Source organism: Porites lutea, chromosome 4 (genome assembly GCF_958299795.1).
Source record: "Porites lutea chromosome 4, jaPorLute2.1, whole genome shotgun sequence".
NCBI classification, from domain to species: Eukaryota; Metazoa; Cnidaria; class Anthozoa; order Scleractinia; family Poritidae; genus Porites; species Porites lutea.
In genome coordinates this window covers 34,550,988-34,576,630 of record NC_133204.1, presented here as the reverse complement: position 1 = coordinate 34,576,630, position 25,643 = coordinate 34,550,988, and the positions used below count along the sequence as shown (strand labels likewise).

Below are 25,643 nucleotides of genomic sequence, written 5' to 3'. Positions count from 1 at the left end.
CGCCAAGGGAACTCATGGAGAGATTTACAAATCTCACACATCTGTAATTTCTACTCATTTCGTTGATCAAGTTCAGATATTTTTCTTTCTTACGCACTGCATTGTTGTTAAGGTTAGACTCTTGGACTGGATTTGGAAAAGAAGATCTCGACGATAATTTTAACCAGTTATTATTGAGGGATTCAGAAAACCATTAAGAGTGCATCCACGAAAGGACCAGGCAGGGGCGGCACAAGCCATCTAACCGATTTCGATGAAACTTGGCCAATTTGAAGGGGTCCGCCCAAAACTACTTCCCTCTAAGTTTAAGGAAATTTGGTCGAAACCGGGGGAAGTTGACCACCCCCGCTTGTTTTTTTTTAAAAAATGACCAAAAAACACCTAAAAATTGGTCAAAAGTATAAAGCTCTACTGCTAAAAGAATTCCACCAAACCTTTTCATATTTTTAGTGAATGTTATCCTACCCAAAGACAATTTATTGTAACTGTTTCGTTCTTCTATGACAAGTTCCTATGACACAAGTCATCTCAGCCAAGACCCCCACTCTCACCCAATAGTCAAAACTGTTGAAATATCCAAAGTTTAGGCCAAAATATCTCCAATGCCGGAGCATGCTTCCAAAAACGGAGCACACCGTCTAGAAGGCGGGACTTCATACTAACAATATCTGCAAAAAAATCTTTGGGCACTCATTTAATTATTCCACAGGAAGACTGCAAACACGTCGTCCACCACAGGGTACCCGCGTCAATTTTTTCCATTATAACGCGCTACTTCGGTAATCATGGCACAGCAACAGACAAATAATGACACAAAATGGTTGCACACCATACACTTTGATGAAATAGAACCATTTCTATCTAATAGCTAAAATAAAAAAAACTCGGCCCACCACAGGATACCCACTTCATTTTTTTTTTCATCATAACTCGCTAATTCGGTAATAAAGACAGCAACAGGTACAAAATGCAGCAAAATGGTTACACACTATAAAATTTAATGAAATTGAACCATTTCAAAAGCTTTTGTTTGTCTTAAGCCATGAAAGAGACAATCGACGGCTTAATGATGACCTCTATTATTGTATAAGTGAACTTCGTGACGGAACTTACTCATCGCTAAGTGAAACACGAGAGTCACAGAACTCTATCACAATGCTTACATTGTCTGTATTTGAAGGTTAGAATGATCGTATAATGAAACTGACTTTTGTTCATCTAATAAAGGAATAATACATTTGCTTGAAACTTGCACGCCACATTGCATCTTGATGCAGAAAACTTTATCAGAAAGACCTTGCTATACTGAAAACAAAATCAACTTCGTGTTTTTGTGACTTGTGCCCTAAAGAACTGTCCTTTGTAAGAACTATCAAAGACAAAAGTCAAAATAGATATAATCAAACAGACAAACACTCTCATCGAAAGTAAAGTTACAGTTCTAGCTCCCTCCTGATTTGAAGCCGTGTTCTGATAAGGGGAGCTTCAGCCTCATATGGGTCTTCCTCCTCATCTTCGCTTTCTCCTCCCTCGGGTACCGGTTCTGTTGGCGCTGGCCTCACCTCCTCTCTTCTATGAAGACCCCCACTCCTGTTTAATGCGGCCATTCTTCTGAAATATCCGGAGATCTGGGTAGATGTCAGCCACTCGTCTTTGGTAAATACCTTCGTTCCCTCAGCGGTTCGCACGGACCTCATTCGTGCTGCTACATCCTCAGCCGCTGCTTTATTCCCGGTGTCCTCTCCTTGAAGGAAGACTTCACGCAAAAATTGGCGCACTTTAGTGGTGAAATGAACAGACTTCTTGGTCTTTTTTAATGCCCAGCCCATGTAAGCTGTTGGCAGCGGGTCTTCCGACTGGCTGTGGGAAACTGAGGCGGATGCAGATGTGGGCGGCTGAGCTGCTTCCACGTAGCTACCAGAAATTGACTTGCAGGTCTCTGCCCACTTTTTCTTTATCACGTCGTACGTAGACTCTCTCTCTAACGCGAGAAGGTGTTTCCCGGCATCGAGGTGACGCTGAAGGTTGCTTTGACTTTGGTAAACTTTTATGCAACCCTCCTCTGGGCAGCTAAAGGCCACACGCTCTTCTTCTTCAAGCTGAATCCGTTCTACGGCTATAGGGTCCGTTGGAGGTGCTGCGGGCTGCTGTTCTTGCGTGCTGGAAGATGCACGGAAGACACCAGTCAGTATGTCAGGACTATTGAATGCCTGGAGAACTTGTAAGTTTGTCGGGCCTTGAGGGGTACCGAGACGCGCTAGCGACGCCGCGGAAAAGACCTTTCCGGGTCCGACATTGTAGGCCCGCCAAGCGATCATCTCTCCACTTTCAGTGAACACGAAGTTGTTCAAAGACTGTATGCCACTCAGCGAGTGCTTGGTCATGTTTTGGGACCTTTCGTCAACCTTGCACACCACTGAGTAGCAGCCTTTGACGCCCCCATGCGAGTCAATAGCAGCTTTCATGTCACTTGCTGTCTTGACGTCATTGCCTTCATTAATGTAGCGCCTAATGTGGCTCTTCAATGCGGCGGCTCGGCGGTCACATATGTCTTTCCCAGCTTGGGCCTCACTGAAGTCATAACGAGCTATGCGGACACCAACCCGCTGTCCAAGGCTTGGAAGACTGAGAAGAAGAAATGCGCAGTGATAACAGCCTGCGTTGTCAGATCTTAGGAAAGCTTCATTCAGTCTAGGTTTCTGTCGCTTCATGGTGGTTAGTGAATCTTCGATGATGGAGGCAACGCTGAACCAGTTTTGATTGCATTCATCAAATAAGTGGATATATGTACGTGTCTGAAAATCATAATAGTAAAGCATTTTTTACCATGAATAGTGCGCCAAGGGACCTGGTCACAGTCAAGGGCTAATGGAGTATTAACCTGCGCATTTTGAATTGAAACAGAGATAACACCCGGGAAGGTCTGCTTTTTTCGAGAATGTTTATGGCCTTTTATTTGGATTAAAAATGTACTCCGTCCCATGCGCTTTTGCGCGCGCTTACGTGCGTCGCCAACGTTTTATCTTGATATAAGTGTCGAAAGCAATGAAATGTTGAAATTCACTATTAGGAATTTAAGCTTTCGCGTCTTTTCTCGGCCTGGCATTCTTATCAGTTATCCAATTTTGCAATCGGTTAGCGCAACAAAGACCGCGCTCACGAGAAACTAGTTTATAGTGGTCAGTGAGCGATAAAGACAGAAGAGTAGGCACATGATTTCTACCTCAATTGTTCCATCTTCTGCTTTAGTGATGGCCACCGAGAGATGCCAGGACTTCCCCTTCTTTCCAAACCAGTCGCGCTGCGTTTCGCGAAAGCTGGTGGGAATAAACTTCATCGCCCAGTCTATTATTAGCAGAACCTGTGATGGTTTCAGGCTATCAACAATTTCGCTCTTGGCCGCATCCTGGTGAACTGAACGGAGAACGTGCGACTTCCAATCTTCTATGCTCGGCGCAGCGCAGCTCAAATCATGCTGTAACTCCTCTCGCTTATCAGGACTAAAAAGGGAAAGAGTAGAGCTTGTCAACATCACGGCGCGATAGCGTCAGAAATTTTTCTTTGGAGCCGTTTTATCAAAAAACAATGATGACTATCTCACTTTTTTCGTAAACTGCGTTTCATTTAAAACATATATGTTCATTAGGTTTAGAACCACACAAAGCAATTTAAAATTTCTAACTGAAACTCATATAAAGCGCCCTGGGGATTAGGTTGTTAGTTGACAATAAATGCTAAACTCTGCTTTTCTGTCACAAAGATGTTCTTACCTTAGATGTACTTCACCTGAATCCAACGCTAGTTGCAGATCTGAGACAGCATTCTTTAGGTCTTCGCACCGGTCACAGGTTATGGTATGCTGATGTTGGCACTGACCGTTGTACTCTTTCTCTGTCCTACTGAGGGCGAACACTCTGCAGTGATCTGCGCACGGGGATTCGCTGGCTGTGTGGATCTTGAAATCCGTCTTCAGATACTGCCGACCTGCTTTGAGTCGCATTAGAATGTTATCGGCCATTGTGCTATCCAGTCCTGTGATAGAAAAAATACACACAATAATAAATATTGATACTCCGTCAGCTTATTAAAAGTTGTGACAACTCGTGCACCTACAGTAATAATGGAAGGTGTTTGTATCTTACCGGCTTGTTTGAGTTGATGAGTGATGTCTTCAAGAGTGGCGAGCGCCTGTACCCCATCTGTCTGAGTGCTATCAAGACCGGCTAACGATTTCTTTAGTGAAGCCCCACAAACCTGAAGAGAAACAAAATGCTTTCGTTTCAAACTAATTTCTAAATGCAAACCATTACTACTACTACACCACTACTACAACTACAATTAACCCTGATCAAAATTCGTCCTTTACGAACGTTTTATAATCCGTACCTTGATTATATTGAAGAGCGTGGAGCGTCCGAGAGGCTCAAAATTGGACTCTACACAAAAGTTCAGGTACATGCGCACTAGGTGGGAGGATATAAGTGTGCGCACCATGTTCGGGATCTCTAAGCTCTCTCCACTCTCCAGTTTAAGAGTTCTGGTGCCATATGCCACATCTTGAAGAACTGATGGACTGGACAAGAAGTCAAGAAAGTGGTCAACTTTCACAGCATCCAAACGGCATCTGGTGATCCTTGGTGGGTCAATGGGTTGCCCGGGCTTAGTTTGGAAAGCGTGCTTCCTTGCCTCGTCGATTCTCCATTTTGAGAGACCCGGAATCAAAGCCAATAGCTCGCTCTTCGAGTAGTCGTTCACGAAAAGCGACAGGATCTGTTGTCTCGTGTACCAATTGGCGGCTTCCTCATACAGAATCACCAGTCTGGCAGCCAGCGTGTCTTCGACTATACCCTCGGCCGCTTGTAAACGAATCCGCCGTTGCATGACTTGGTGGTAGAGCCAGGAAGCGTTGCCAGGGGCAATGGATTCAAGCACGCCTTCGATAGCCTGCTCCGCTTTTTTCCGGTAGTAGCGCTGGGTTCTGGATGACATAGTAAGAACGTCACATTGGCACTGTGACCTCACCGGGCTGACCCTGCCTTCAGTAGCCATTCTGAGGAAATTATTAAGGTAATAAAGGCGGTGCTGTATTTGAGGGGTGGGCTGCCATTCTGCCGACGTCTCTGCTGCGCCAAGAGATTCCTGGGATCCAGAAGACGTCCGCGACAAAGCGTCTGAATGGCGATCGCTGGGGTCTGAGTCGCGATCGCTATGCTGGAAGAGAAAAAAGCTGTATCTAGGAAGTATCTAATTATTCCATCAGTTTGGCATCATTACCGTATAGTCAGCGTGCACAAGTTTTACATTAAAGAATTCCTGTTGGCCGGTATGCTTTGCGCCGGTTGGCTTTGTTTATGAACGCTATATGAATCTGCTCAAACCTCTCTAAGATTAATAACAGGAGTAGAATGAGCTTTGAATAGTAATTGTTACGAGTTATTGATGATTATATTTTGTTAAATTTCGCGCTTTATGCTTCAAAGGAAGTTCGATAAATAAGAGTGAGCAACATTCGAAACCACGACCGCAAAGCATACTCGAAGACAGGCATTCTTTGAAAGGAGAAAATTTTATGACTCAACCATATAGTGACTCTCAGTATAACAACCAATTTTAACGAACTATTCCGATTTTATTCAAAGTCTATGCAAATTAGTGTGAGAACCAACATTACGCCCAATGCATCAAGCAACAACGACCCCTCTCCCTCCTTTCCTGATTTGTTCTAAAGATCAGTGGATTATGACAACAATTACAAAGCAAGTGACGCAAACGTCCCGCCCCTTTGAAATCAGTAAACTCATTCACACACTGCCGAAGAAGAACTTACCTCACTAATGAGATCTTCTTGGAATCTTACGTGAAGGACAGGGGTAGCAGACAATTGTTCTGATTCTTCTGTAGCAGGCGGTAGTAACTGTGGTGGCTCTACTATTTCCTCTGCAGACTCCGTAGAACATGAAGGTTCGTGAATCTGAGGCTCTGGGTGAGACGTGGACGCCAGTCCGGGATCTTGTACTTCGGAATCCGCGTCAGTAGAACCTAGAGTTCTTAGATGGTCACCACGGCATTGTCTACAAACCCCTGCGTACAAGAATAAAACTAAAATGAGTTTTGGTAGCATTATGGTTTTTTAGTTTGTGGTAACAGGCTGAATAGAACAAACCTGTTTGGAACTTTTCCCAAGCAATAAACGGCTTGCCTGCATCCATTTAGGCATTCTAATATTTCCTAGAGGGAGGGATTTTACCAAGCTAGATTCTAAATAGGTTTGTGCCGCCATTCCTAGTCAAAAGAGGGCCCCTGTTGGAAGTATTAGTGATTAGTGCTGTAGAAAATACTAGAAGTCCGCGCGATGTGGTAGGCCAGCGTAGGCCATCAGTAAATGTATAATTAGCGGCAATTCCAGTGCGGATTTTAAACAAAAATCTGATAATTTTTCAGTGAGGCGCTTATTTTCACGCCCCGTTCTAGAACACTCGTTCTTAATTGACACCGGGCTCTATATTAAAAGGCCTGGCCCTGAGGTTTCGCCCAAAAAAATCTGTATAATCACTGTAGCTTTTGAGAGAATTGCCCTATCCCCCGCCCCTCCTGGAGAAAAATGACCGATTAGAAGCAGGAACCTAAAACTATGGGCTACCGTTAGAACGTAACTAGCTAAGATACTGAAAGGAAAACAACGGAAGGGCAAATTGACCTGGTAAATTTAAAAATAGATTTAAACTCTTGTAGATCAAAATTCACCACACAATCGCTTATTTGTTTGTTTGTTTGTTATTCTTTTGCGAAATAAATATCATACCCTATAACTCATAATTAATTTCTTACAAGATCTTCCATCCTTCCCCCCACCTCCGCCAAAAAAAAAAGAAAGACAAAAAAACTCCTTTCCACTTGTGTATGTATTAATAAAACAATTGACTAAGCTTGTGTATTAGTCAATCATTTGCCCCATGTAAGGGAATCCGGATTCCGGAATCCTAGAAAATTTTGCTAGTGGAATCCGGAATCCCACTAATGATTGAAAAAGAACCCAAGTCCCCTGACAAATACTGGAATACAGTGATTGGAATCCTGTCTTGATTCACTTACATGAGGCTTAATCATCAAGAAACCAAAGCATGTATAAGTACCGTATTTACCTTCAGTGATCACGCTTACCTGAGCCTACGGGAACCAAAACGTCCCACGTTTCCTTTATCTCTTTCGACATTTTCAAGTTCACCCCTCTGGACACTTTACCCTTACGGCGACCATGAAGCGGATGCTGGCATTTTCTTGAAGGACAATACTTTGCTCCAAGTAAAACGCGATGCTTTGGGCAAATAACCATATCCTTACCCTCCTCGTCAAACAAACCGACACGAGCAAGTATCAGCTCTCTCTCAGAGGCTACACATGATTGTGTTGTTTGCAATTCTCTCAAGTGCGCCCTTACATCACTGACGCAAGAATTCAAAGGAAAAAACTGTGTACGATCGGGGTATCTAGTTGATACGTCACACTCACTGGTACAGTGCACGGCAAAAGAGCACGAAAACTGCGACATCGTTTTTAACGAGAGACCTTTTCACCTCTACATCCTATACCTCTAACCGATCGGCACATGTGAGGAACACTTTGAAATATCCATGCGCGTGCACGCTTTTTCCAATCAACGGTCTATTTATAGAAAGCGTGTGAATCTCAACACTGGGCTGTTAGGTCTATTACATATCCTAAGCCCGAATTCAACATTTACGATCGCCAAACCTTTATACATGTAAAAACTCCGTTTTTAAAGAAGAAAACAAAACAACTCAATTCGTTCGCGTCAATTTGTATTTTTAAAGCGAACGTTTGTTCTGTTTGTAGTTATTATGGAAAATCGAATCAAGCTATCAAATTACAGAGATGTATGCGCTTGCCAGGAAGTAATTTCCAGGGATTAGAAAAAAAGAAGCGTTTGGCTGTAAACAGCCAAACGCTTTTCTCCTTTTTTTCTCCTTTTCAGGCGTATTAGGCAACCGACTTGAGTCGCAAGCAAATCAATTTACTTTCAGAAAAGGGAATTCTTTTGGATAATGTTTTCTGTATCAAGATGCAATGTGGCGTGCAAGATTCAAGCAATTGTACTATTCCTTTACCAGACGAACAAAAGCAAATTTTATTATACAATCATTCTAAAGTTCAAATACAGACAATGTAATTTTGATAGTGTTCTGTGACTCAGGTGTTTGACTTAGCGAAGAGTAAATTTCGTCACGAAGTTCACTTATACAATAATAGAGGTCATCATAAGGCCGCCGATTCTTATTTTCATGGCTTAGGACAAACTAAAGCTTTTGAATTGGTTCAATTTCATTAACGTTTATAGTGTGTAACCATTTTGAGGCATTTTCTGTCTGTTGCTACGTTATCATTACCGAATTAGCGCGCTATAATGAAAGGAAAAAAAAAAGATTGACGTGGGTACCCTGTGGTGGGCCCTTTTTTTATTTAGGCAGTTACATAGAAATGGTTCTATTTCATTAAAGTGTATGGCGTGTAACCATTTTGTGGCATTGCCTGTCCGTTCTTGTGCGATAATTACCGAATTAGCGCGTTATAATGAAAACAAAATTGACACTGGTACCCTGTGGTGGACGACGTGTTTGCAGTCCTCCTGTGGAATAATTAAATGAGTGCCCAAAGATTTTTTTGCAGATATTGTTAGTATGAAGTCCCGTCTTCTAGACGGTATGCTCCGTTTTCTGAGGCAAGCTCCGGCATTGGAGATATTTTGGGCTAAACTTTGGATATTTCAACAGTTTTGACTATTGGGTGAGAGGGGGGGTCTTGGCTGAGATGACTTGTGTCATAGGAACTTGTCGTAGAAGAACGAAACAGTTACAATAAATTGTCTTTGGATAGGATAACATTCACTGAAAATATGAAAAGATTTGATGGAATTCTTTTAGCAGTAGAGCTTTAATACTTTTGACCAATTTTTAGGTGTTTTTTGGTCATTTTTTAAAAAAAAAAAACAAGGGGGGGTGGTCAACTCCCCCCGGTTTCGACCAAATTTCCTTAAACTTGGAGTGAAGTAGTTTTGGGTGGACCCCTTCAAACTGGCCAAGTTTCATCGAAATCGGTTAGATGGCTTGTGCCGCCCCTGCCTGGTCCTTTCGTGGATGCACTCTTAACATCTGCATAGAGTGAAGAGTGAATATTAATAACAGGTTGAAGTGACTTGGCAATGAAGTTAAGGATTGAGTCGTGTCTCCAGGTAAAGCGATCAAGGTACTGTTGACAACCAGCGACAACATGAAGGAGTGATTCAGGATTAAGGCAAAAGGAGCAATCAGGGCTTTGTGATAATCCCCATCTTGCCATATTCTTACGTGTAGGGAGGGAGTTGTTGATGTAGCGGATGGTAAAATTGTAAATGTTCTTGGGTAGATGAGATTGGGCCTCTGGCCAAATAGAATTTACAGATCACAATGAGTACTTGATAACATTTGAGAAGAAGAAACCTTGAGATGTTAGGTGGTGTTGCAGTTTATCCTCTTGATTAGAACGGAAATCTTTAAGAACTTCCTCAGTGGATTTGTACACATCATATTGAATATTAGTGTGACAGCTTGACGATTTCCAAAGATCTTTTAAGGAATCATTTGGTGACTCTGTCAATGAATTTCGGAGAACTGTTTAGCACTGAGTAAATTTAATAGAGGGAGGACAAATATTAAGACCAAATTTATGGCGTTCTAGGAAAACTTTGCTCAATGTTCCAGATATCGGAATATCAAGCCATTTTCGAATATAGCCATTCACTACAGAGTCGAGATGTTCCGTTATCCAGGTTTTGGGTTTCCTATAGTGACATGCCAGGACAATTTAGATATTAATAATAATATTAATAATTTTTATAGGGGGATCCCAACTTCCCATGGCAGTTTTAAGTGGGTCCCTCATCAAAGTTACTAAAGTAATTAATTGACAAAAAGTAAAACCTTGCTCCAAAAAGGAAAAAAAGAGTTAAGATCATAAAATTCGCAGTAAAAAGTAGACTTTTTCCTAGAGTAAGAAGTTCCCATAACATTGTTCCTTATTTTGACTTTAAGGTTGCCAAGGACAGTTTCTCTAGAAATGCTTTATGCATTTACTATGCATGTTATCATTTTATCATGAGGAGATGTGCAGCCAATTAGCTTTTAAAGAAAAAAGTGCGAGGACAAGTTGAGTTAGAAGTTTCTTCTTCTACTTCAATACTCTTAAACGCTTTCACGTCTAAGAGATTGATAATGCAGAATAAAAAAAATAACAATAAAATAATAGAAATAAGATAAAAGATTAATTTTAAAAACGTTGCTTAGATGGTAACAAAAGTTGTTTGATTGCCTGCTTTTCCTTCTTAACTTCGGCTTCTGTACCATTATTATTAGTAGTAATAGTAGTATTAGTATTAGTATTATTATCATCATCATCATCATGTGTGGTTCTTATTATTTCTGTTGTAGGGGGAGAAAGGAGAACCAGGAGTAGATAAAAACAGTAATGGTGGTGTCAAAGTAAGCGTAACTTTATCCTTCGTTTTGAAGACAGAAATGACCAATTTTCAGAGTCCAAAACAAAAAGGAAAGCGCATGCTTTATCCTTACAGCAACAAAGGATTCATACGATTTTCTTTAGTGGTCCTGACCCTACGAATGAAGAATCATTAATAATTACTTTTGATTTCTCCACAAAGGGTGAGAAAGGATCTCGTGGTGACAAAGGATCACAAGGAGAGAAGGGATCACAAGGACAAAAAGGAATTCCGGGAACGTGTGATACAAAGGTAATTGTCATAAAACACTTTCCAATTTTTAATCTCTATAACCTTTAGTATACATATATAATTCTTTTTACGAAAGCCTTATTAATTTTATTACCATAGACTTCATACACGTGTCGAACTCTTCTTTTTCCTGTTATGTTTAAAGGGAGAAGGGTGCGTGAGTTAGCGGCAAGGCCATGACAAGTGACAATCGAGATTTTTACTGCACGGTACAAGTCAACTCAAATGTCCCACAAGACTCACAAGTTCAAGGAAAGAGAAACAAAAATAATACTCGCAGTCTTTGTTCACTGACACCAAACATGACGCTATCATTATCATTAGACTTATATCTCAATGTTATCTTGAAAGCGGGAGCCTTTTTAAATCTCTTGATGTTCCATCAAGGGAGATTGTCGTCAGAAAACGTTGACTGTACGGGTGTTGAACCCTATAGTTTGCATAAATAACTACAATAGGGGATTGTAAGCATTGTTATTAAATTGTATTTTGTTGTTTTTATTTTGCTTTTTAGAGCAAATCGAAGTGCTGTTTAGCCGGTATGAGCATAATTTATTACTGTTGTCTACGATGTACATGTACATTGATTCATTGGAAAGAGGAGCTGCCGAATTTTAGTTTCATGAATACGTGGCTCCTTCACATGACATTAAAACTGCAGAAGCAACACATGAGTTACATGTACCTTTCTACCTTATTTTTTTTTATTTATTCTAGTTGTTTTTTAATAGTAATGGCTTGATAACAAAGATTTTCAACTTTATTTTTCTTGTGGAAGATTGCTCTATTGGATTCCACTTTCTTGAGAAAGTTCAAGATCTACCAACCCGAGGAGCAGTAGATGTGGAACATTTCACCATTGATGGAAGTTTGTTTCTTGCTTTTGCCAACTATCATGGGGACATTAAAAAATACAGGACAGGTTCCACAATCTACAAGATGGATAACTCAACTGGAAGACTTTCTTTGTACCAGACCCTGCAAACAATAGGAGCTCATGACCTGGAGTACTTTTCTATCGCAAACAAACATTTCCTTGCTGTCGCTAATCATAACGATGGAATATACTGGCTGGACTCTACAGTCTACCAATGGAATGGAAAGCTGTTTGTCGACTTTCAGAAATTTTCAACAAAAGGAGCAATCCACCTCACCTTTTTTAAGGTAAATGGGGAACATTATCTTTTAGTAGCCAACTTCCATGATAGAAGTACCCACTCTACAAAGTCGGTTATCTACAAATGGAACTCCGGCAAGTTTAACAGATTTCAAGACATATCAACTGAAGGTGCCAGGGGATGTACGGCGTTTGAGATAAACGGTGACACATTCATCGCTTTTGCAAATCATTACAACTCCCAACACAAGAATTCTGTTCAGTCCACTGTGTTTAAATGGTCAGGAGGTCGCTTTGTTAAACTTCAGTCTCTTCAGACTTACGGACCGTACGATGTGAAGTCTTTTAATATCAACGGTCACAAGTTTCTCGCTTTTGCCAACCACTACTCTGGAAGTAAGTACAACACCGATTCCTTTATTTACAAGTGGAATGGTAACAAGTTCGTCCTGTTCCAGTCCATTCCTACTCGAGGGGCTACAGGCTGGTATCCATTTGTGATCAATGGTCAAACCTACCTTGGTGTGACTAATTACTATGGTGATAGTCAGAAGTACAACGCCAAGTCAGTTGTGTACCGGGCCTCTGGAGCGCAGTTCATCAAGTACCAAGAGATTCCAACGCATGGAGCGCGTGGTATGATGTCATTTGAGTACAAAGGTCATACTTACCTTGCAGTAGCAAAAAACTACAATGGCCAGAAGAACAACATAAACAGCGCCCTGTACAAGTGGGTATAGAGCAGGAGGCCATAAGGTCAGGTCCAAGCATAAAAGATATTTTGTGTAGTGAAGAACTAAAACATTTCAATTGCTAATCTAAGTAATAAGAGGAACTTTATAAGCGTAATACTGTCTATTCGTTTAGAAGGGGTTTTTATAGGAAGGGACTGATACAATAACGTCAGTTTTTTGGTTGATATAGTGAAATGTTGGAAAACAAAATGTGCTTTATTATCGGAGTGATTAGTTGCATTAAATAAAGATGTGCTTGGAACACTAGGAGCGTGTACTTTTATGTGAATGAAAATCCTACAACAAATGAATCTGTGCCATAGCTTGTACAAGTATTTCTGTCTATCTCAACGTAATGTATTATAACGAGCACAGCTTGAGCAATCAGAAAAGGGAAAGAAAAGTTAAAGAATGTATAGGCTTTGAACGGTGATTCCTTATGCAAGTAACGCGAGTTTTTGTTGGCCAATCGATGAACGTAGCAATGTCGACTAACGCATTCAGGAATGGCGTTATTTCAATAAAAGTCGTTCTACACATTGCCAGTTAGATGCAAGAAGTATTCGAGCGCTTAGATTTTCAAAACCAGCTCAGCTTTTGTGGAATAAAGGCGTTTTAAGGCTAGACGAGCCGTTGTCTGCTTACTATCTGCCTACAAAGAGCGAAAACTGGGCCAGAAACGTCGCTTATAAGTCGAGCACTTTACGGAGTCCTTTTTTCTAGCTAAGCCAGTTATCCCAGTTTTCCGTCTCTTTTGCCAAGTAAAGCCCCGTGCAACTGCGGACGCAACTTTCTTGGCTAACATCAGATTGTTGGATGATACATGTTGCGTCCGTTTGTACGCCTTGTTGCATGTTGTTGCGCGTGCGCAAAATTCAAACCGGTCAAACTTTTGGGCCAACATCTCCCAACATTTCTTTTGTTTCGTGATCGTCGAAGCGAGGCGCAACAATTTTGGATCCGTTTGCGCAGCTCTCCCAACATTGTTGAAGCCACGCACTTGCATTACACATTATCTCTGAAGTCTTATGGGTTGTACCCTTTCCGTTGAGGGTAAAAAGAGGAATGGCATGTGGCATGGCTTGCGGGATGACATAATTATGCGGTTACTGCTGGCTCAAACCAACAAGGCAGAGCAGAAAGTAGCGATAAGCTTCACTGCATTCGTGTCTATGTAATACTTAATTAATACTTAATTTATTTTTTTGTTTTCAACAATACTTTCTCCCTTTCTGCCCACCATTATAATATAGTCAAATGTCAAAACGCTAGACGGAAAAAAACGCTTGCTGAACGTGAAGTCGGGCTAGCTACAATTCTAGGGATTGTTAATCAATAAGGTGGACGAATCACATCATATTTGACACTAAACGAACGTCCCGAGTCAAACATTAATCTGTAATTCAGAAATTGAAGCTACTCTCTGTCTCCTTTCGGCCTTTCCGCGTGTCTTCGCCTTTTCCTTGTTTATGTGAGTGTGTGCGTTTGATCGTAAAAAAAACGCTCAAACGGTAGGAAGGGGAAAAAAAAGAGAAAAAGACACATAATCAATTGCTAGGATTCGAAGTCGCCCTTCGCCGCCAGCTGTTAGCCTCGCGTGCCGTAAACGTAACCACGCATCCAAGGAAACAAAATACAAGATCCGTTTCATCTCTGAATATTATGTCACGATCACGTAACGCACCGTCTGAAAAGAAACACTTCGCACGTGCTTTCAAATACAAATACAGGTAAAAGGAAACTGTTAAGTTAATCGTCCAAACATCTTTTGCAGAAAAAATTAAAGTAGAAGGGAGCGTGACCTTCCTTGAAAACATCTTTTCTTCAATGGCCGACTTTCGTGATGCGGTATCGGTGCTGCCATGCAGCCAGACTAATAAAGGCAGAAAGATTCTTTGTGGCGGTGCTGAAAAGGCTAATCGACAATGAGCCTTCGTGGCCGTGATTGTCATAGTATGTCGAGCCCGCAACTTTAAAACAGCGGCTGAGTTTGCAAATTGATTGGCGCCAAAAAAGGGGCACTTTTCAGTTTAATTTATTTCTTTGGGTCATTCTGTGTATATTACATTCCGCATAATTATGTCATTCCGCAACCCATGCCACATGCCATTCCACAAACTCATTCCTCCTCTTACCCTAACCGTACCCTTCCCACGATGCACTGCAGGTCCCAACATTGGTGGGGGTTATTGCATCTGTTTTCACACCACTGCCAACACAGACGCGGCAACTCCCAACATACCCTCCCACCTCCCGTACGGCGACGCGTATCCCCCTCTCCTTTCTCTGTCTTACGACCCTCTGCCTTTGCAAAATCTCGTTTCCCATAACTTTGTTTCGCAATGGCAGTAAGTGTTTGTTCTTACAGTGGAAATGGTGTACGATACTGATCCAGTATGATTAAGAATTATCATGATACCGAAATATCAGTTTGTTCTTCTGTTAACGGCATGCAGTGTAGACGCCATAACAAGAAACAATGAGGAACTGAATATAAAGTAAGGAGGACGTTCACATGGCACCGAGCGAATTTACTTCCGGTCAAAAATTCGTGATTTTAGGATTCTTTTTACCCCCCGCACTTCTCATTTCAGCTTAGCCGTGTACTAAATAGAATTCCGAGTATTATTCATTCAAGTCCAAAGAACAGATTATCGACTTTCCACCAAGTTTCTGAAAGCAGATCGAGGTGAACAAAGAATCAGTTCAAATTTGACTAGAATTTCATGGATTACAGTTCATTGTTTAGGAGCTGCAAAATGCCGACAACTAGACTGAAATATTCATAGGGGCACTTTAGTTACTTTAGTTTGCCGTTAATTTTATTTGTTTATTTTTAAGTCAGTCCGAGTTCGACACAGACTCTGCGACTGAGTTCGAGACGTTCGCTTGTTTATTCATAAATGCAAAATGCTTTCAGTAGTATATATAAACTTCCTGCATGAGTGCCTTTTAAAAATATGATTGAAAAATGGTAAATGCGAGACCAACCATTTGCTCAAGGATAATATTTGATAAATAATAAGAAGACATTTAAAGGGGATTAAGGACAGAGAATTTTAACCCACAATAACATAGAAGGCGAACCAGGTTTTTGAGAAGTTGTTCACAGTAAAGCTTTAATTTTGAACCCTGGCGTGAATGGAAGATCTGTTTAACAGTGAATTTAGTTCGTCCGACAAACAGAATGAACAAAGGATCGTATCGCGTTTATTCATGTCCTAATTATGCTAACATTGTTTCAAAAATCTTGTCCCTTTGTACATATGACACTTTCTTCAGTTTACGTCTGAGCCGCTGAACCACTGAAAAATAGTAGAAAATGTTTCGATTGATCTTCCTGCTGGCTTTGACCATTTTTTTGGTCGGTTCGTTCGGAACGTCGGAAAGGAAATCTCCTAAAAATGTAAGCCGAGGGTACTTTATTTTCGAAAATCTGGCCGGTACTCTTGTCGCAGTATATTCCATTTACCGTATTTTCTGTAGTCTGGAACTGAAAGTTGTCTAATTTTTAGCAACGTTGCCTTAAATCTTCTGTCTTTTACTCAATGATTATAATCAAACAGGCGAACAAATCTGCCGGAAACCAAAACAACTGTAAAACTGTTCCACTCCTTGGATGCGGAAGAGATGGTAAGTTCTCCAGTGTTATGAATCGTCACTGACTCAAATGTAATGTTTAGTAGCCACTTCGTAGTTTTCTTAGAGCCAGAAAATATTGAAAACATGGAATGAATGGTGATCTAGTTTGAGGTGGAAATTGTATTTACCTTAATCGACGTGCCAATTCCTTCAGGCCGAACACTAACAAATCCGCGATTTTAATGCAAAGTAAAAACTGCAAAAGAGAAGTTACAATCAAAGACATCGCACTATTGTTTGGGTTCAGATATCTGACAGTTGCCCCTAGATTCGTGTTTATGATAACCCTGAAGGAAAAAAGATACTGCACTGTTCATTTTTCGTGGAGTGCAAAACTGACTTGGGAAGAAATAAAACTACTATTGAACAGCGAGTTACAAATTCCACAATAGTAATAAAAATATGGAAATTTGTTTTTTGCAGAAGAGCATATAATTATTTGGTTTCTTGTAGTGTCATAACTGAAAACTCTAAAGAATATTCTGAAGTTTTGGTTGAATGATCTGCTCATAAAAGCTTCATTTTATACGCGGGATAGCTTAAGTGCTAAAAACAGTGATGTAAATAAATATAAACATCAAAACCAAGTGATACCAAACGACCCAAATTGTCATGTGTGGATTAACGCCTTTCCTGCGTTTAAATGCATTCTTCAGGAAGAGATGGCCGCGACGGACGTGATGGAACTGTTGGAGCAAAGGCGAGTTAACGTTCTCTGTACTGAATTATACACACCTAGATCATATTATCACTGTGTTATGACAAGATCATTTGTCAATCTAACTTTTAAATCTTAGGAAGAGATCCTATAGTGTACTAGCAATTCAAATCTCTGATGAAACCTCTTTCATTTGGCAAACGTTTTATAAAATAGTATTTATTTCTTTAGATTTGGCAAAGATAAATTTGTATTTTTTCGTCGTTTTCCCTTGGCCACTATTAGGCTACCATTAGGAATGGAATTGTTAAGGTCTGTTAAGCAAAACACGGCCGAGACAGCCAGCATAAAAACGTCTGTGTACTTGTAGCTTGTTTCAACTCGCGTAATCATTTAAACGTGGGAATCTGAAAAGGGACATCAAGACTGATAAAATTCTTCATAATGTATTTTCCCCTATATAAAACGTTGCATTGGATAATTTCACGTTGAGTTGTGTTCAAGAGATACATACATTCCATTCCATTAGTAGAGCATTTCATTGCCCGGAAAAGGAGAAATAAATTCTTCCGTTACGTGGAATCATATGACACTAAATGGTTTGACTATAATGAAGTTTGACATATTCAACACCACCGCCTCATTGGAAATTAAAAGGATTAAAAAGGAGAACTCAACATAAACACACAGCTCAGTTAACTTTGTAGCGATGGGGAATATAAAGCAAAAAATAGGAAAAAAATTTCAGAGACATGTGCGTGTGTTATAACAAAAGTGACATGCAAAAACTTAGTAACTTTGAAGCACTTTCTAAAATGACAAAAAAAATCAAGGTGTCGTTCTTGCACTGAGCTCCTCAATTGACCAAAGAAATAACCTAGAAATATTAGGTTAGAGCTCTCGAAAGCTAGCGGCACAAGCCAAACAATTTTACTCGAGTGCACCTCCCATCCTTCCCTTCAGAACTTGTGTAAAAAGAATCATATCTAATCCATGTCGCTTAATATCAGTCTGGCACTAAACCTCTCAGAAAAAAGTCGGAAATCCCTGCCGCTTGGTTATTTTGGTCAGGTCTCTGGGAAATAATGACAGTTCAACATTTCCCTCAAAAAAACTTGACCAAACAGAATCAAACACGTTGTTTGCTGATCCGATCCCTGGTTGTTTTGTTATTCTTATCGAATTTTAACTTAGAGCTTAACCAAGAATGTCTTGAGTCTCATTTGAAGCAGTAATTAGCCAAATATCGTGATTTTTTTTATGTCTTTTATATCAATTACTTACCTCTATATACATGTATATACATATATATAGCTGTACAGCTAATTCGACAATTAATTCAGCATTTTTAATCAGCCTTACAAATCGTTTCATTTCAGTTGCTCAACCTCCAAAGCTAATGACTGTTTCCCTTGTCTCGATTCGCATTCCTCTGCCAGCAGCTTCTGCCCGTAATTTGCGCTCTGTGTTTTTCGAACTAGAAGAGGTTTATTCACCCTCAATACTTGTAGCTAGAATCCTATTAGTGATTTTCCTAAACCGCAATATTTATTTTGCCGTTTTATCCTTAGATTTGAGATTGATGTTTTCTTTTTCAGGGAGAAAAAGGAGAGGCAGGTATACCAGGACAAAATGGAAAGGCTGGTGATAAGGTATTAGTTTAGAAATGTACTGCTTTTTAAAAACTTTTAAGTTTCTTCTAAAAAGTCAATATAAGCTCGGTAAAATTTTGCATAAATGATTGCGCAGTCTATTATCGTGGGAAATCCAACAAAAAGAAGCATTGCGCGTATGAAGGAAGGATAACGAAGTGATGTTTTCACATTAGCAAAGAATTCAAAGATATTTTTTGCTTAAGGCTGCTGATCTTTACTCCCAAAGTGTATCTCCATATTTTTAAATTTACGATAGCAACATAACGTTTGACTTATTTATTGAACGCCAAGTGGATTTGAAGAGTTGTTGTTTTCAAGTTGTGACTAGTGTGACGAAGCCTAAAGATGTATAAGATGTAACTTTGACCAGTGCATCTGTATCAAGTCAGGATTGACTGAGATATTGCTTTGCATTCACGGAAATTCAATATAACAATTTTAAAATAACGATATTTTTGGGTATAAGTTAATACCAAAATGAAAATACCTTTATCGAATAAGGAACGTTAATGAGTCATCAAGCATTGCTATTTTAATATATTTTAATTATTATTGTCACTGAGTAGAGTGTTTTGAATTGTTATATAAATATGTTCTACTAGAATGTACTGGGCTTACAAAAGCTATTTGTTTTTCGTTAATAAGGTTTGGCCTTTCTCTGTAAAGATGCTCTTTTGGACGTCGGTTGGTCTTTGCACACGTGCCGCTATTCAATTAAGAAATGATGCTTTTTGTTTAAAGTTAGTGAGCCCACACAGAGGTTCTTAATCTAATTAGTTCTGGTAAATTTAACGACATTTGTTTGTTATCTTACATTAATTGGCTTAATTGGTTTTTCCTAAATCTTCAGAAGCTTGACCTTACCTAGCTGTCTTGTCCTGGACATTCCTATTTTTACTATCTTTCGCGTATTTAGTGGTTTGATCGAAACTTCAGTGCGCTTCCAAAAGAAAACCTTGTCCAACAGACTATCTTAGTTAACTCGTTGTGATAAACAAGCTTTTGTTACTGCCTAGTTCAATTTACTTGCTAAAAGTTGTAACGAGTGATATCTTTGTTTAAAGGCTTTCGCAATGTAAATATCTTGCTAATTGATTTTTGACTAGGGATTTGTAAACAATCTTTTAGTTAATATATGGAAAAAGGCGGGACTAATTACCATTGTACGATATTCCAGCAAGAAGCTTTTAAACGACAACTTAAGCACTGTAAACGAATTGACAAATTGTACAGTTTAGAGTAACGATATTGTACATATGTGATTTTCATTCATGTAAACATTCCTTGTAATTTTTGTGTCTCTCTGACTGTTTTGTTTTGACTGGACAATTATTGGACAAAACTGAATTTTGGAGTTTTAACTGATTTTCCTATTACGACACAACCTCGAAGGAAAATATGTTAATAATTCTTATAGCCAATCGAATTTTTACTGATGTAAGATTATTTTAAGTTTGAGTAAGATTGGCAGCCTTCAGATTCAGTCAGGATAAAAAGAGCTGTAACTAGGTCTTGTCAGAGAGATACTGCTAGCCTTGATTGTGAAAAGTTGAGCAACAAGTAATCTACATTAAAACAGTTTAAAGAGACAAAAAGTTTGAGTTCATTGTAGAGGATTACTGTTCCCCCAAGTTTCCTACTACAATATGAAGTTATTTGAACTTTTTTACAACTTTTATCATTGCATCAATTAAAAAAAATTGCTATAATTCCAGATCATGTTCAATGGCTTGGGCTGGAAACATTTTATCCTGTGAAGAAACCCAGACTGTAGGGTAATTTTTGATTTGTACTAATGCGGATGCCCCATGTTGGGGTTTTCCATGTCCCAAATTATATCTTTTTAAAAAAAAGGGTGAGAAAGGATCGCATGGTGATAAAGGATCACAAGGAAAGGATGGACCACAAGGACAAAAGGGCAAACAGGGACCAAGGGGAATGCCGGGAACATGTGATGCTAAGGTATTCGTCCCAAGATATTTGGGCCTTTTTTGACAGGGGATGAAAAAGGATCTTGTGGTGTCAATGGAATTACTGGGTTAAAAGATTACAAGATTTACACTCTTTATTATCTTTTGTAATAGTAAACCTTATTACAATAAGCCAAATTGATTTAATTACCATTCCTTTACGCAATAGTAGAATTTGAATTTTAAAATATGATAAAAAGAAGCATGCCAGATCATCATTACTGTCATTTTGAACGGCTGTATTACTGCCCTTATATTTTTAACTCCTTTTCCATGGAAAAACGCGTTTTGGAAATATTCGGTGTTTATTAAATGTACTTTAGAAAATGACTGAACTACGTCAGGTGCCGACACTTGGTGACACTTGGGGTCTGATTTTGGGAGATGCTATTTAAAAAAACAATGACTGTATAGAGAGTGTTTCATAAGTAACTACATCAGCAGATTGTTAGTTTTGTAATTAAATTGTATTTTGTTGTCATTATTTTGTGTTTTAGAAGTCGTGTTTGTGAGTTCAGAGCTGATTTAGGGTATAAAGCCTTGTTGAATTAGTTCCTGTTTGGGTTCGTTAACCAAAGTTGTTAGTTTCTCATTGGGTCGCAGCTTCTTGCCGATTTCAGCCGTTTAGGCCCAGAGATAGCAAAAAATTACCCACACCGAGTTTGCCAGCCTTCTTTTATTCTCACGGTCAGCAAACCCAAACATCACCAGGTTTGGCTATCAAAGGCGCTACTGTTTGGATTGTTAGCTCAGTAGTGGGAGTAGGAGTAGGAGTAGGAGTTATTAGTGATTAGTATGAACCAGCTGTTAGCTGTATAAGCTAAAGAAGAATAAAGAAGTGAGAAGATGTAAAAGGAGATTTCGGGTACCTTCTGGCTTATTTTAGCTGTCTTGTTCTTGTGATTTCTTAATAACAAAGATTTTAATCATTTGTCTTCTCATGTGGAAGATTGCTCTATTGGATTCCACTTCTTTGAGAAAGTTCAAGATCTACCAACCCGAGGAGCAGTAGATGTGGAACATTTCACCATTGATGGAAGCTTGTTTCTTGCTTTTGCGAACTATCATGGGGACATTAAAAAGCACAAGACAGGTTTCATGATCTACAAGATGGACAACTCAACTGGAAGATTGTCTTTGTACCAGACCCTGCAGACAAGAGGAGCTTTTGACCTGGAGTACTTTTCTATCGCTAACAAACATTTTCTTGCTGTCGCTAATTATTACGATGGAACTCACCGGTTGGACTCTACAGTCTATCAATAGAATGGAAAGCTGTTTGTTGAATTTCAGAAGTTGTCAACAAACGGAGCAAATCACTTCACGTACTTCAAGATATACGGGGAGAAGTATCTCGCAGTAGCCAACCACCATGACGGAAGTACCCACTCTACAAAGTCAGTTATCTACAAATGGAACAGCGGCAAGTTTAACAGGTTTCAAGACATATCAACTGAAGGTGCCTTCGGATGTACAGCGTTTGTGATAAACGGTGACACATTCATCGCTTTTGCAAATCATTACAACTCCCAACACAAGTATTCTGTTCAGTCCACTGTGTTCAAGTGGTCAGGAGGTCACTTTGTTAAACTGCAGTCTCTCCAGACTTATGGAGCATTTGGTGTCATGTCTTTTAACATTAACACTCACACATTCCTTGTCTTTGCCAACCGCTACTCTGGAAGTAAACACAACATCGACTCCTTCGTCTACAAGTGGAATGGTAACAAGTTCGTCTTGTTCCAGTCCATTCCTACTCATGGGGCTGTCGCTTGGCACCCATTTATGATCAGCGGTCAAACGTATCTGGGTGTGTCTAATTACTATGATGACAGTAAGAAAGAAAACACTCAGTCAGTTGTGTACCAGGCTTCTGGAGCGCAGTTCATCAAGTACCAAGAGATTTCAACAGATGGAGGGCATGGTATGACATCATTTGAGTACAAAGGTCACACATACCTTGCAGTGGTAAACCATTACAACCAGAAATATAACCTAAACAGCGCCCTGTACAAGTGGGTGTAGAACTAACGTCACGTTCCAAGCATAAGCTAGGTGTTATGCCTAAGAAATAACTAGCAAATATGTGAATCGCAAACCTGAGAAATAATATGGACTTTAAGCGTAATATTATCTTTTTGTATTGAGAAGGGATCTTTAGCAAAGGGAATGATAAAATAATGATATGATTGTAGTTGATTTCGTGGAGACTGTTAGCAAACAAATGTAGTTGCTTTACTATCGTGGTGCATAATAGTTGCAATAAAGATGTGCTTGGAAACTTTCTAGGTTGTGGTCTTTTACTTTCAGCCTCGGAGCCAAGTATGACCTAAAAAAAGAAAGAAACTGGGCCCCGTTTCTCAATGGTCCCGATAAAAATCGGGCTAAGAAAGTTGTTTCAAGTTTGCAGTATTCATCAGCGGCCGGCACCCAACAACGGTTTCCTCCTAAATTCACTAAAAACACTTTTTTGGCTATCCAGGATGAGAGTACTTTTAAATATCTAGAAAAGCATTCTAAGTGGTGGTATAAAGTTTGTATCAGTTAGATCATCCTTGGGGAACTTGAGTCTTCTCGAAAGGGATTCAGACAGTATTATTTTCCCGATAGTTTTATAATTATGCAATTTAACGTATTAAGAAAGTGAGAATCTTTTCTGATTCCTCTCTCCATTACATTTTTGAGTCAAAAAAGTTTAGGCTTCCTTTTTTCTAAGAAAACTAGCCTAAATTGGATGGGAAATGAAATGTGTGAAAATTAAACTTCAGAAAAATGTAGGGAAATTAGATAACCTTCGAAAATTGTACATGAATGGAACGGTTTTATTCATGTCTTCACCTTGACATGTTCCCGTGAGAAGCATATGGCTCTACGTTTGAGGATGCAAATGAAAAAAGTTAGAACTGGGAAATTAATTCTATTCTCTTTGACGAAATGCCAGTTATTAAAACAGTACTTCTTATAGAATTTTTAGGCACCAGTAGCCACTTTTCTTCGTCATCTCAGTTGGCCGTATAACATGCATTTTCCTTTGCTTAACCAACTCGCCGCTTAATTCATCACCACAGTTAACAGGGAAGTTAACCCCTCCATTTGTTGAGCTTTTTTGAATTTGCGCCGGATGTTGGTCAAACTTATGATGATCATGACAAGGGGTTCTTTAACAGGTAAAAATTCGCAACCGGCATTACATATGCGAGCGGTACTGTAAATACAACACAATACAATTCAATACCTTACCGCTATCTGTTGTACACTTTTCTGGAAACCTTAGACACGTCATAGTTGTCAAACTTTAACTGGTCGTCGATGTTGACGCCAAGCATCTCCAAATGAGGAGTTATGGGAATGATGGTAATTTTACACCTAAAAGTCGGTTTGTTTTGTGTTTTACCTATGAAAATGGCTTGGTATTTTCAGATCGTACCATTTGTCTACCAACGCAAGATCTGAGTTGATTGCCTTTCCACCTCGGTATGGGCATCGGCATAGCTGGAAAGATTGCACTGTTTCACAACATCAAATAGATCATTTATAAAAATATTAAATATCAGAGGGCCGAGGATTGAGCCCTGAGCTATTCCTCTCGTGACGTCACTCCAGCTAAGCAACGACTACAGAATGGTCTGCTGCGGTGACCGGAAGTAATTTTTCCCGCCACGTGTTAATGCCTCAAGTAATTTGCATCTATTACGAGGTTGCGTGAAGTTCCTTATTTTTTCATCATGGTCGAAGACTGAATGAATTATTAAATCTTTGGAAGATAGTTAGACTGGAAAGATTAAATCTCGCGCCGATGATAATTGCCAAAGTCTTAAAAGGGAAATTTGTTTATTCAAACCTGACTTGAGTGTCCGTCATGATCGATCGCCTGAACGTATTTTTTTTACAACGAATCTTACGATCCAGACTAATATGGCGATACTTGAACCGTTTTAATAACTGTTCGGCAGTTGATGTTTTCTTTAAAATTCTTGTTCGTGACAGTAAGTCTCTTCAGTAGGTACCTACTTTGTCGAGAACGTATCCTGATAACTAAATCGTTTCTTGCCCTAATAAAAAATTAACAAACCAATGTTTTTAGTAATTTTAATTAATATCCCCTTGCTTATACTTGGAACTTCCTGATCGGAACCCTCGATGATGATAGCCTAATACTCTTCCAGTCTCAGCAGAAATGAAAATTCATTTGTACCGAAAGAGACACGCTTTACTAACCTTTGGAAAGTATCGCTTTCCTACATGGTAAGATTAAAATGTTTCCAAGAACGACGTTTAAATACTATGAGAATTACAAAATTATTAGGTTGATTATAATAACTCAGTGTCTATGCTATTTAATGCCAGCCGGCTGCAACTGCTGGTGTTGTATAAGAAAAGTGCATGTTAAAAGGTTGGGAAAAGAAGACAAGATTGTTTTCAATTTTGCATGAGTATTATCAGGGCGAGTGAAAAATTTAAATCCGCCAATTTGCATGCGATATTGTTTCCAGCGCAAACTCTTATCAATTATCGTTAACCAGAACAAACAAGCCATCCATCTTTACTTTTATATCACACCGCCGTGTACACACAGACAAAGATACTTATAGAAAGCCTTTTAGAAATTATTCACTGTAACTTAAAAAAAAGCAACAACAGCATAAGAACAAACCGGAAAATATTATTTTACTTTACGATTCTTCAACATCCCTTTAATTAAGCACTCTCTCAGAGAGAGTTCTGTGTCAGGAAACGTCGCGCTCTCGTTAGAAGTTGATAGTTGGTCCTAGCAGACACATTCGCCGGTTCGAGAGCGAAAAATAATGTTTTCAACCACTCGTTAAGTTCGTGTTCCGGTATCTCGTCTGTCATATATGGAGTCATTATATAGTATAATGAGATACTAGCCTTTACGTCCATCTTCAAGTAACTGCAAGTTTTAGCAACGACGTTTTTGAGCGTCGTAGGTCAGCTGAAAGTGGACTTTTTGCTTTCTTGGGCCATATATGATTTTGACCAAATTTCCGTGAAAATCGTCGCTGTAAGACTTAAGGTACTTGACAATAGAAATTTAGTAGTACCAA

At 39.5% G+C, this 25,643-nt stretch overlaps 3 protein-coding genes and 1 long non-coding RNA gene across 4 annotated transcripts in view; 2 read left to right on the top strand and 2 right to left on the bottom strand.

The window, feature by feature from the left end:
• The window catches only part of LOC140934569 (uncharacterized), a 53,227-nt gene extending 40,328 nt beyond the window's left edge, over window positions 1-12,899 (top strand). Inside the window, exons 7-10 of the mRNA XM_073384173.1 lie at window positions 10,482-10,532; window positions 10,712-10,801; window positions 11,316-11,340; window positions 11,580-12,899. Coding sequence (XP_073240274.1) covers window positions 10,482-10,532; window positions 10,712-10,801; window positions 11,316-11,340; window positions 11,580-12,658 — 1,245 coding nt within the window. The 3' untranslated portion in view covers window positions 12,659-12,899. The remainder of the gene's footprint in view (window positions 1-10,481; window positions 10,533-10,711; window positions 10,802-11,315; window positions 11,341-11,579) is intronic.
• Window positions 1,141-4,815, bottom strand: LOC140935474 (uncharacterized). Its single transcript, XM_073385021.1, has 5 exons — window positions 4,387-4,815; window positions 4,143-4,254; window positions 3,771-4,032; window positions 3,224-3,500; window positions 1,141-2,795 (listed from the first exon to the last, which is right to left on the bottom strand). The coding sequence occupies exons 1-5, from the start codon at window positions 4,492-4,494 to the stop codon at window positions 1,434-1,436; spliced, it is 2,121 nt and encodes a 706-aa protein (XP_073241122.1). The 5' UTR covers window positions 4,495-4,815; the 3' UTR covers window positions 1,141-1,433.
• On the bottom strand, window positions 4,506-7,549 carry LOC140933003 (uncharacterized). The gene is made up of 4 exons (XM_073382510.1): window positions 7,162-7,549; window positions 5,828-6,081; window positions 4,620-5,211; window positions 4,506-4,573 (listed from the first exon to the last, which is right to left on the bottom strand). The coding sequence occupies exons 1-4, from the start codon at window positions 7,547-7,549 to the stop codon at window positions 4,506-4,508; spliced, it is 1,302 nt and encodes a 433-aa protein (XP_073238611.1).
• A 4,050-nt stretch (window positions 12,900-16,949) lies between the features above and the next one.
• Window positions 16,950-20,569, top strand: LOC140933385 (uncharacterized). Its single transcript, XR_012165050.1, has 3 exons — window positions 16,950-16,994; window positions 18,551-18,604; window positions 20,462-20,569. It is a non-coding gene; the product is annotated as an uncharacterized lncRNA (long non-coding RNA).
• The last annotated feature ends 5,074 nt before the right edge of the window (window positions 20,570-25,643 follow it).

Bases quoted from the DNA above. Each gene is read 5' to 3' on its own strand.
- LOC140935474 (XM_073385021.1), bottom strand. From the start codon at position 4,494: ATGGTGCGCACACTTATATCCTCCCACCTAGTGCGCATGTACCTGAAC. The intron at 4,255-4,386 runs GTACGGATTATA...GTTTCTCTTCAG, and splicing joins CGCTCTTCAATATAATCAAG to GTTTGTGGGGCTTCACTAAA. The intron at 3,501-3,770 runs GTAAGAACATCT...TTCCCTTTTTAG, and splicing joins TCAGGTGAAGTACATCTAAG to TCCTGATAAGCGAGAGGAGT.
- LOC140933003 (XM_073382510.1), bottom strand. From the start codon at position 7,549: ATGTCGCAGTTTTCGTGCTCTTTTGCCGTGCACTGTACCAGTGAGTGT. The intron at 5,212-5,827 runs GTAAGTTCTTCT...TTTCTCTTCCAG, and splicing joins AAGAAGATCTCATTAGTGAG to CATAGCGATCGCGACTCAGA. The intron at 4,574-4,619 runs GTTTGGATGCTG...CTTCTTGTCCAG, and splicing joins ACCAAGGATCACCAGATGCC to TCCATCAGTTCTTCAAGATG.